We start from the raw sequence: 12,343 nt of genomic DNA on the forward strand, positions 1-12,343 counted from the left end.
ACTATTCTAATAAAGATATTAACTGGTTAACTCACTACAAAGGCAGTTTCCTCCACCTTTGATATTTGCATTTCCACATTGCATGCTATGAACGGGACACATCCAGCCTGTCTTAACTTCATTAACACTGGCCCTGCAACTGATGGGTAACTGCTTTTGCTGTTATATATACCCTGGATTCTGTAATTTCCACTCCAACTCATCCGATGAAGTGGTTTCACCCACAAAAACTCACGATCTAACATACTGATTGGCCTCTAAGGTTCCTTAGGACTACTCTTTGGTTTTATAGTTATATAAAAAGTTAAGGATGAGTCCAAATTCAGCATCTGTCCTCTTTTACATGAGAACTCGTGAATTAAGGAAATCAGAAATTACATACATGCACTTAAAAAAGACATTAGTGCATACATGCATGCAGGATCAATGAAAAGTCACCTTATTACAAGGTGCCAACAGACAAGACTCCTGCCAGTTTTGATCTTACTCACAATTTTTAGGATAAAGAGGATGGGCAGGGATGATATATTACATTGCATGACATCATACTTGATGCTTTTTTTTATTCATGCGTGTGGCAGGCTACTCTCGCCTGGCCCTTCCGCAGGACCTCTTAAGGTCAAGGCCCTCCAGCCTGAGTCCAAAACACAGTTCAGGGTTGTGGCGGGGACGCACCCTAGGTAGGGGGACCTGGGCCCACCCTACTCCACCAGGTCCAGGCCCAGGGCCCTGTGAGTGACCAGATAGCGTGTCACTCCCTCAGCGAGGCAATCTCGCCAAAACGCGCTGAGGGGCGGCATCTGCTCCTACGCTGGGCCACTTCCTACCTGGTTTGCTGGTGTTCCTTCCCACGTACTCGTCCAGCCTGCTGCACTCTCTGGGCTGCACCAGCTCGCCTCCACGTCCCCACCTGCATCTGAGTCTCTGGTGGCAGCTGTGCAGGAGCTCCCACCACAGCTCCTCCTCCTCCTCCAGCTGCCACCTGACTGAGTCCTTCCCCAGGCTTTTATAGTGGAGCTACAGCCTGGGAATGTTCAGTAGGGCTGTGGGAGAGGGGCCTCTGCAGCCAGGTAACCCTGGCTGGGCCCTGCAGGCTCAGTGCGGGGCTGCCTCGCCCCATCACAATGTGCCATCATTATACAAGGAAGCAATAATGTTATGTAACTATGTCACCATATATTTAAATAATTCTTTTGAACAGACTAAAATGGTATCTTGATTATATGGCATGATCTTTCGACACCAAGTTAGTTTGAAATCAGTAGAAAAATTAGGCCTCTAGTTTTAGGACAAGATTTTAAAAAACCATTCATATTTACAATGAATTGTGTCAAGTATTTTTACTCATCTATCAGGGTGGGGTTTTTTTTTTTTTTAAGGGAAAATTACGAATTGTTTTCAAATATAAAATTGTTCATTTATAGGAATCAAAACACACAAAAACAGAGCAACATGTTTTTAAAAAGCATAAATACAGATCTTAAAAACCTTTTAATTTATGGTGTTCTTCTTCAGCTACTGTCCATTCACTCTTGGAAGCTCCATGAGCTTGTAATCTTTAGCATGCAGTATAAACTTGGGTAAGGTATTCACCTTCACCCCTACACAATGTGCTCTAGACAAGGGCATGGCTCCCAACCACTCCTCCTTTCTTTCCAACTCCTAAAGGAGTGGTCCCCAACATGGCACCCACTGGGGCATTTATGTGTGCCCACCGAGTGACCAGGGCCGGCCCAAGCCATTCTTGCGCCCCGGGCTCTAGGCATGCGGCGCATGCACGGCCCCGCCCCTGGGCACCCAGCAGCCCCAAAAGGTTGGTGACCACTGTCCTAAAGTAAAAACCTCAGATCAACTAGTGGTACACCTTAGCAACTTCTGTCAGTTTTTAGTCTTTGTTTAGCTAGCTTTACATTTATCATTTGACATCATATCTCACACAAAAAACAAAAAACAAACTTTCTTGTACTTCACAACTGAGTTTTGACAACTGACATCCAGTTGGGATGTCCCACTCTCTCTTAGTAACGCCGACTGCAGATACGTTTTGCATTCTATATTATTTTGGCCTGAATGCAGAAATATCAAAATATTTTTAAACCCCTGTAAATTGTGGCCATACTGTCCATTAAAAAAACAAATACAGTGCACTCCTTTTATAAGAATCATATGCATCCTAGATTATTCAATTCTTATAAGAGGTTGATTCTTACAAGCTGAGCATAGAAATGATTTTGATCACTATGTGGTCATATAATCTGTGATTCTTACAAATGGAGTGCACTGTACAAAGTATCTGAATGAAGGGCACAGTATGGAGAGTTTTTACACATCTTTCCTTCACTGTCATGATGCAGAAAAAACCTGAGAGAGAAGCCCCAAATTCCTGTATACTGAAGAGGATTTCTAGTGTCCCGTCAACCAATACAATTGTAAAGCATCTAGAGTCATCAATACAAAAGGGTACAGAGATGCTGAAAGTTAATGGTGAACACCCAAAGTAATACACCAAAATCTTATCAGAGGCTTTATTAGGGGATTTTAATAATGCAGAGACACAGAGTGGGTAGTTGCCAGGACCTGGCTCGAACTGGGTCTGAGCCACCTGTGCATCAATTCTCAAAATGCTTCTAATGCAGAACTGCAGCAGGAGTAGTTGGTGGGCCTGGCTTGAGCCAAGACCGAGTGCTTTCAATGCTACCCCTTATCAATTAATCAGGTAGTCAACAAAATTTTTGTCGACTACGTGATTAACAAATTACACACTTCTTAACATCCCTACTTCCAAATCTGAAATGATGTACACTGATTGCTCAAGCTGGTGTAGTTTGGTTTGTATATGCATTGCCTTGTGAGTTCTCAATGAGAAGTAAGTACACACCTCAAGCTTATTATGGAAATGACTTTCCTTAGACAGAAAAGGCATCAATTATGCCCCTTGACTAGGGAAATGAGCATGTGCATGCCAGACAGGCTTTAAATCTGGAAGGCATGGGTGAAGGGGAAGAAGGTGGAAGGGAGTCTTAAACTTGTCTCTCGCCCTATGTTTTTTTTTGCATGTCAATTTTAAAAATGGCATAAATAAGTTGATGAAAAGATTAAAGAAAGAGTTCTTAAAAGAACAAGTATGGAAGATGAGTTTGAAACTTAAGAAAAACAACAGGTCACACACTTGACAGGTTGCATCAATTCAGGAAGAAGAAACTGAAGACAGGCTGAGGTCACTGCATTCTTTACACTCCCACACAAGAAGGTACAGAACTCAAACTTACCAAAACAAATCCAATTTTGTACATTAGGCACATGTCCAGTTGAAGTGGGATCCATATTGACACATTCAAAGAAAAAAATTCACCTCTGGTTATATTTGAATTAGTTCAGGATTGATTATATTGCTGAAAAATATCCTTTACATAATTGGTAACATTTATATATCACTTTCAAAATATAAAGTTTATTTCACAAACTGATCAAAGAATCTCTATTTTACAGACTGCAAAGCAAAGAGGTAAACTGATGTATCCAGGACTACACAGCAAATCTCTCAAAAAGAGCTTAGAACCTTCTGGAATTCATTCCTTCATGGTACAGGTTGGACATCTCTTATCCAGCATCCGGACCCGACTGATCCCAATCCAAGGAATTTGCTGGATTAGAGATGGGAGGGTGGAGGGAAAGAGGTGGAGAGATGCCCTCCAGCCCTTGCGGGGCTGCCTGCTGGGTTGCAGACCCTGCTGCTGCTGCCCCAGCTGGAATGCCTGCCGGGCTCCAGTAGCCCGCTGCCATATGCTCCAGCCCTGCGCTGTCATGGGCTGCTGGTGCTGGCTATGGCCCTGGTCAGGCTGTCCGGGACTCTGGCCTCACACTGTCATGGGCTGCTGTGGCTTTCTCCAGCCCTGGACTCGGGTCCCTCTGCCGAGGGTGTGGGCTCCTGCCCTGTGGCAGCCCACAGGCTCTAGTTCCTCTTCCAAGGGCTGTTCGTGGTTCCCAACCCCAGCACAGGTCCTGCTTCCACAGGTTGCTCAAGGCTCTGGCATTGGCCCTGTGCTGACATGGGCTGTCGCTGGCCTGATCTTGCCCCAACCAGGTCCCATTGTCGCAAGCTATTGGAGGCTGCCACTAGCTCCTGCCCTGTCCTGCTGCTTCAACCCGACCCCTCCTGGATTGTCCTCCTGCCACTAGGCTACCAGGGCTCTCTGATCAAGAAACATCTGTAGTCCTGCCAGACCACGGATGTGGTCAGACCAGAGAATTCCAATTTTGGGAGGTGCAACCTGTATTCTGTTTTACATAAGCATGCTAGAGTTGGTTTGAAAACAAGTTCTTACCCCTTACTTAGAACAAACTAGATACTACTAAAAATCATTACACAAAGGATACAAAGAGTAGCACTCATACTGCTTGTGACTGAAAAAGCACTAAGGGTATAACATATATACTGATATGGACAGTAACATTACATAAAGTTTATCAAAAGGCATTTAGAGCTGTTCAAGACATAACAGAAGCTGATCCTGCCTGTTTTCCATATCTAAATGAGGGCTCACAGAAACAGAGATAAAGACACTTTATGCTGTTTCAATTACCAAATCAGAACTAACGTAAGCTGTAGTAGTTAGTCAGGTCAAAAACTTTTTCATTATCTACAGTAAACATGAGCTAAGAAAAATAAGAATCATGCTGTCACGTAGTGGGAACTGTTTTCACTTACGTGCTGGGTGATTCCTATTGCCCTGTATTGTTCTGTTGTAACTATGTGTGTGTGCCTCAGTTTCCCTGGGCACTGCACTGGCTGGCGATGGGAATGTTGGGTGTGGTTCTCACTGAGGGGAAGGCTGCCCCAGACTCCCCATCTTAGCACATACACAATAACAGCTCAGGCTGTCTGGTAACTTGAGCCTGGGTGGGGGGAGCAACCAGGTGACACCTTGCCCGGAAATCTGAACAAATGAGGAGGCAGGGCTGTCTAGAGAGGTAGGACCAGTTTCTGGGTGCATGAGTTAGTAGTTTTTCGGATGGCTTAGGGAGAAGGGAGTCTAGCTGGCTTAGGGAACCTATCTCCATGATGGATAGTACATAATGTTCCTGCTTACTGTAACAAGAAGTCTATGCTATGCTGTGTCCCTGCAAACCAATACAACTTCTGTTCTATACTTGATGGCTGAGAGTAACATTTGACTGTGAATGGGGCTGCAGAGTCCGGTGACTCCCCACACTACATAACACATGCCTTAGTATCAAAATGAAAAATTATTCAAAGTTAATTTTTTGTGTCTGCATCTGCCTTTTAACTAGGTGCATACAGCTAACGAGTCTGAAGAGTAATAATAGATGCAATGGTAAATATGAATGTCTCAGAATTTAATCAGTTAAATCTTTTGCACTCTATGCACCTGAAAGCACTAGAAAACTTCCAAGACCACATGGCAAACCTAAGCAACCATCTCACTGATTCAATGTTTACAAAATAACTCCAGAAATCACTTCAGCATCAACACAAATAAAGAGAATTGTGTTTTTCAGCCTTTATGTGAAAACATGGTATCATAAAACTAACTGTGCTGCCTTGGAACAGAATCAATTTGGCATTGTCTGGCTATCTACTGAGTCAGTCTGCGCTTAAAGCTGTCAAACCAATGAAAAGAACTGTAGTATAGCACTGCAGAAGAGGTGACACTTTACATAATCTGTGTCACTTGTTGTCTGGTAATTTTAACTTGATTGTGGTTTTTTTTTTCCACATTATATAATAAAATAAGCTGAGAACAAAATAGGCAAAGAGTGCATTCTGCAGAAACTTTCAAACATACTTTAAACCACAGAAGACAACTAACTTGTATGACTCAATAAACTTAACTAATAGCTTACCACTTGTATTTTACCAAGATCAAAAAGGTATAGGTAATTTTAAAACTGACCACACATTTAAGATTCTTAAATAATAAATAATAAGTCCCATGAACACCAAAATCCTCTGCCAGCTTACTACAATGATAAAGCACTGTCACACTATGTGAAGTTCCCAACCCCTTTGTATTATGTTGGATTGACATATAGTACAATTTTGTTGCAAAACAAACCTAACTGGGAGTAAGGGGAAAAAAATAAGCTGTCAGCCATCGCAGTCTTCTCTCTGATATAGTGGAATATAGTGAAAACTGTCACAATTCTGCATAGCTGTTTCGAGATAAAGTGTTCATGGAACATGTCAAAACACAATACAATTTGAAAAAGACATCTTAACTACCCCATGACATGAAATCTTTCACTTTTAGATAACCCTCCAGAAGAGAGAGTCAGACTAGGTTTGGAAGCTTTGAAATTTAGCATTTCCCTCAATACTTTCAGAAGAAAGTCTCATCTGTGTTTCTAAGATAACAGGAAATGAAGTAAAGAAGTTAGTAGCAGAAGCAGTTCAAGTAACGGAGTAACAAATCTGTGTTAGTCACATAAGATGAATATTATCCAAAATAAAATACAAAACCTTTACCACTTTCACTATTAATATAATAACTGAGAAAATGACAGCAACTTTGAAGTATAAAATTAAATAGAGAAATTACCTTTGAAGGTTTCAAGTTCCTTCCTGTAGGAGAGAAAGCAAAATAGAGTCTCAGATTAAAAACAGATATGTTGCATACATTCAAACTGCAACTGGGATGGTCATGTTTTGTAATGGTTTAAAATGCAAGAAAAGTTGACCTGCAAAGGATTTTTGAGTATTGTGATATTTTTAGGAACTTGGTTAATGGAAGCTTCTATATAAATATATAGAGCTTGAAAAATTGCTTTTAGTGGAGCAAGTGAGTGATAGTTCAGTTCCAAAGAAATCAATATCATTTTACAAATATACATTACAGATTTATGTATATTCTCATTCTGTATTGATCTCATTGCAAAGATAATATGAATATGAACCAAGTACAATCAATTAATAAATGAAAGCTTCTTAAATCCACTGTCAGACAGTAAGACATCCCTGCTGCCTCAAAGCTTTGTCAAGCTGTAAGAGTGAAAACTGAATACTGTCTTGCCAGGTTTCAGGACTGACATTCAAAACCCTATAGTTAGCAGTGAAACAGACAAAAATCTGGTAAAATTCACTGTGCTGCTTGAGAAATCTCCAAAGGCACAAGCTAGATTTTAGAGCTATACCCTGAAGCAAGAGGATTCAAAAATATGGAACGAACAGTGACATTCCAAAACTCTGCAACCTGGAAGAAGACAGATTGAGCAGCAAAGAACACTCACTCATCCTCTCATACACATACGCTTCTCTTTGAGAGGGGAGTAACAATAATCTAACATTTTCTTCCTTCTAGCTACTGAGGTATATGGGGGGGATTTAAAGGAGTTGTGTCTTAGAATTATTAACTGATTAATTATTTCATCTTAGGTCCTGCCTCCTGACCTGCTGAAATGATGGCATAAGAGGAGAAAAAGTAAATAGGGCCTGCAAAATATTATTCAATGAGTATTTTAGATTAATTTCAACTATATTCATAGGATAATTTGACAAATATTTTTATATGTTCTGTATCTGGTCAAATACTACAACAAACATATTATTCAGTACCAGTGGTATTTAATGAACATATTCAAATATTTTCCTATTGACCAGCCCAAATACAGTAGACTTCCGATAATCTGGAACCTTTGGGACCTAGGTGGTGCCAGATTATCGGATATGATGGACTATCAGATGGGGTTTTTATTTATTTTATATATACATATACATATACATATACATATACATATACATATACACACACACACACACTATATAAAGTGTTTTTAACCCCTTTTATTGTAGCACAAGCACTGTCCAGCATTACACAATGCCAGTTGCAGACTGACTCGGTCCCGTCCAGTTTCGCTCAGTTCACCTGCTGCCTTATGACTCGTTTTTTGCAAAAGCTCACTCACAAGGCTCTTGCCATTTTGATGCCGGACTATTGGGAGTGCCGTACAATTGGATGACAGACTATTGGAGTTTTACTGTAGTAAGTTATAATTTTAAGACTTAAATAAAAAAATATTAGAGACAAGAATATTACACAATATAAAAATATATTTGACAATGTCACAATTAGATACAGCATACAAGTGTTATTTCTTTAAACTGTCGGACTGTAGCAACATAGGCATTTAGTCTGTCTGGTAAGCTTATTTGAGTCTAATATATTATGTGTAAGCTTTAAATCTGCATTTTAGTTTTTATGAATAAAAACATCTTCATGCTATTTTTTAAAAACAATTAAGAAACCTATTTGAAAACCAGGGCGTACTTCTCATAAGCTCCGTGATATCACCCTTGTTCTTCCCCTATAAGTGATGGGGAGGAGGAGGGAAACGTGATTCAGCAGTAGGAACTCAGGTTACTTATTCATATACAAGTGATATATTATTAAATTCGGTTTCCTCAGTTACATAGTAAGAGAAAGCGAGTCAGAAATGTAAAGTTTCAAATGATAAATAAAATACAAAGCAAAGGTCACTTGCATTTTCAATAGGACAATTAGGATTTGATTAAGGAATGCTTCTTGCATTTCTTTTAAAATATCTCAAATAAGTAAAAATTATTTTCAGTTTCTAAACCTTTCATCCACAGAGCTACTGGAATCATTTTAATTGTCATGTAGTACATTACTTCTTTTGTAGGAATTGCAGTCATCAATTACAAACAATTAATTATATAAAAATTATCTACAGACCAATAAGAATGTCCTTCCATCATGAAATGGTTACAGAAGAGGTGAAAACCCAACATGAAAAGTTGATTACAAAGCCTTTTTTACCCTCTAAAGTACCAGGTCTAAAGACATTTCTGGTTCTCTAAAGGTATGTCTACAATACAGTGTTATTTATTTCGAATTAGCTTATTTTGAAATAATGCATCTATACACAAAATGCATTTCGAAATAGCTTTTTGCTATTTCGAAATAGCGCATCCACATTGAGTGGATGCTGAATCGCATTTAAGGCCGGCCGGAACCAGTTCCAGCAGGGCACCAGGTCAGGACTAACGCATCTACACACAAAATGCATTTCAAAATAGCTTTTTGCTATTTCGAAATAGTGCATCCACACTGAGTGGATGCTGAATCGCATTTAAGGCCGGCCGGAACCAGTTCCAGCAGGGCACCAGGTCAGGACTTACTATGTGGGGCTGCTGCCTGAGGATATCTGAGATCTGTGCTTAAAGGGCCCTCTCCCTCCCCCGACAACTAGTTCTCAGGTCTCCCTGCTTACTTGTCTACCTCAATGAGGGACAGCAAAACATTTTTGTCTCTGCGTGCTCTGGTTGGCCTCACTCGGGACACCACAGCACTCTGCAACATGGAGCCAGAGCTGCCCCTGGGCACTCTGGTGCTTCTCTTGGACACGTCGCTGTGAGCCTGGCTGCACTTTCTGCAGGCTGCCATCCGGGAGGTCCATCAGGGGGCTATCAGTATCCAGGAGGCCCTGCGGAAGAGCTTCCATCCTGAGGAACACAAGAGCCTCCCTGGTCTGCCTCACTGGGGGCTTGTGCCTCATTCCTCCCTCACGTACTTCCACTTACCCCTCCCTAACACCTCTTCCTGATATAAAATAAAATACACATTTTAATGAACACAAACTCTCTTTATTTAACAAAACTGGGGGGAAAGGAATGAAACTCTGGTGAGACTGGGGAAAGGAGGCGGGAGAGGGGAAAGAGAGGGTGGGAGAGGGGAGGTGGAAACCTGGGAGAAGGAAGCTGGAAGGGGGAAGCAAACCTGCTCCTGGGTGGCCAGGCTGGCAGCTATCCTGCCATAGACGGCCGCGTTCCTCCGACTAGTGCAGAGGTCATGGACATTGGGGGCATCCCCCCCAAACCTGAATGAGGTCCATGATCTCCACCCTGGACCAGGAAGGTGCCCGCATTCTCTGGGCCCTGGCAGGCTCCTAGGAGCTGGCAGACTGCTCCTGGGGAGCAGTGGAGGGCTGGCTGCCAGTGGCTTGCTGGCTCTTGTTTTGGGGCCACTGGGTGAGGGGCAGTGACTGCTGGCTCTGGGCTGGCAGGCTTAGAGCTGGCACAGGCACTGTGGCCACAGTCTACCTCTAAGGGTTTCAGGGAGGAGGGGAGGAAGAGAAGTGTTCTTGGTTGAGGCTGGAGTGGCCACCAGGGCACCCTGGGAAGACTGGAGGCCCCCTATTTCGAAATAAGTGTCTACACAGCACTTATTTCGAAATAGCTATTTCAAATTTGGTGTTATTCATCATAGAATGAGGTTTATCAAATTCGAAAGAAGCGCTCTGCTATTTATTTCAAAATAGTGGTTTGGCTGTGTAGACGCTAGGAAAGTTATTTTGAAATAAGGGCTGTTATTCTGAAATAACTTTGCTGAGTAGATATACCTTAAGAGTGTGTCTACACAGCAGGGCTTAATTCGAAATAAGCTACACAAATTGAGCTCTGTCAATGGAGTAGCTTATTTCAAAATAGCTTATTTCGAAATTGGGAGCGCCTACACAGCACTTATTTCAAAATAGAGCACTCTTCCTCTGACTTCCCTTACTCCAACTCCTGTAACCCTCATTGTATAAGGAGTAAGAAGTCCTCTAGCTTGACAGCATTTTGACATTATTTCAAAATAACTACCTTCCGTGTAGACGCGGACGAAGTTATTTCGTAATAATGCTTGTTCTTTTGAAATAATGTTGCTGTGTAGTTGTACCCTCAAACAGTAAGCCTGCTCTCCCCAGAAAGCAGTTTTTGAAGCTTGATTTGTAAAGGAAGCCAGTGTCATCAATGTATCTTAAACTGAATATAATGCAAGTCTCTGCTTGTTCATCTTGTGAAAGCCAGGAATTTCAATGTCAATCAAGAATTTGAATCTTGCCTCAGGAAGAACAGAGCTGGAGGAACACAGACATTAATGTAAAGTAAAACTGCATTTTGGAATCAATATAAAAAAATAACCAGAACTAGCAAGCAATCAGCAACTCTTTAACAAGAACAAATATTGAATATGGATGGAAGTGAGAAGGATATGCTATAACTGATAGAATCATGGTGTTATCTAAAAAACATGCACTCACTATCCACAAACTAACGTCAGTGTCTTGATTCTCCCCCCATATACACCATTTAAGTATAAGCTATCCTGCAAGATTTCTTCAGCTTCTAAACAAATGACTGATTGGTGAATTCATTCTTGCACGAAGTACTGCAAATTCCTTTATATTTGAATGAATATAGAAAGCAGTCCTATAATGAAGGTCAGAGAACACACCCAAGTTCCATGGCCAGTCCTAAAACTATTTTGTCCACATACAGCAATGCAACTGTGCCACCAAATGAGAGACCTGGATTTCCAAATATTCTAAACAAATTCAGAAACACTCCCTCAACATTACCACAGGCAGTGAATTCCGTAATACTATGTGATTTAAAACACAATTAACAGGAAAGGAAACAAACATTTTCCAAAGACAGAAATAAACCTATGCAGAGGAAACATCTTGTAAAGAATTTTTCCTCTTATTTTTCCACACTAGCTGCTCCTAAAATTAGGAGCATGGATATTGCAGATGTCCAAAAGGAAAGCAGCTAATAGCTGATGATGGCTATAGTTGGATGGATGTGGAGGCAAAGCAGGATACCTTTTCTTGGAAACACCACTCACTCTTGTCTAACACCTGAAAGTATTACTCACTTAATCCACCAACTCTTCTAGTTGGTCCACGAAAAATTGTGTCTGTTTCCAATATGAATTAGAATAGTTTCAACTTCCAGTCATAGGTTCTTATCACATCTTTCTCAGACTGAAAAGTAATGTATTATCAAAGTACTTTCCCACATATAGGTAGCTATAGTCAGAAAGTCACTCTTAACCTTCTCAATACACTGCACTCCTTAATTCCCTCTCCATAAGGTAGACTACCCAATTTTGTAATCATTCTCAGTTCTTTTCAGAACCCTCTCCATTTTATCAATATACTTAAGTGACGGCACACAGTATTCCAATAGCAGATGTACTAATTGCAAATACAGGCAATATAATCCTCCTATTATTAATCAGTGTTCCCCTACTTCAAGGATCACTGTAACCATGCCTTCATGGATAGCTGAGAAAGCAAAATTCAGATCACACTGCTTAGAAACAGAGTACAGCTATTACAAAATGCTAGTGGTTACTACACATAACATAAAACAAAACAGCCACAAAGAGCTACCACAACCAAGCTTTGCATGGGGTAACCTTTCCTCCAGGAAAAGGTTTTTTAAGGTACTTTTGGCAGTGCAGGGAGAAGCGGCTTCCCGGGGGAAGAGGCGGGGACAGTCACTCACTAAGGCTAGCGGTGGAGGTACAAGGGGAGG

The 12,343-nt window shown here is 41.2% G+C and overlaps 1 protein-coding gene across 1 annotated transcript in view; it reads right to left on the reverse strand.

The window, feature by feature from the left end:
* The window catches only part of DTNBP1 (dystrobrevin binding protein 1), a 117,142-nt gene that overhangs the window by 60,165 nt on the left and 44,634 nt on the right, over positions 1-12,343 (reverse strand). The window contains exon 7 of the mRNA XM_075921200.1: positions 6,561-6,583. Within this exon, the coding sequence (XP_075777315.1) occupies positions 6,561-6,583 (23 nt within the window). The remainder of the gene's footprint in view (positions 1-6,560; positions 6,584-12,343) is intronic.

Source organism: Pelodiscus sinensis, chromosome 2, assembly GCF_049634645.1.
Source record: "Pelodiscus sinensis isolate JC-2024 chromosome 2, ASM4963464v1, whole genome shotgun sequence".
Taxonomy (NCBI): Eukaryota; Metazoa; Chordata; order Testudines; family Trionychidae; genus Pelodiscus; species Pelodiscus sinensis.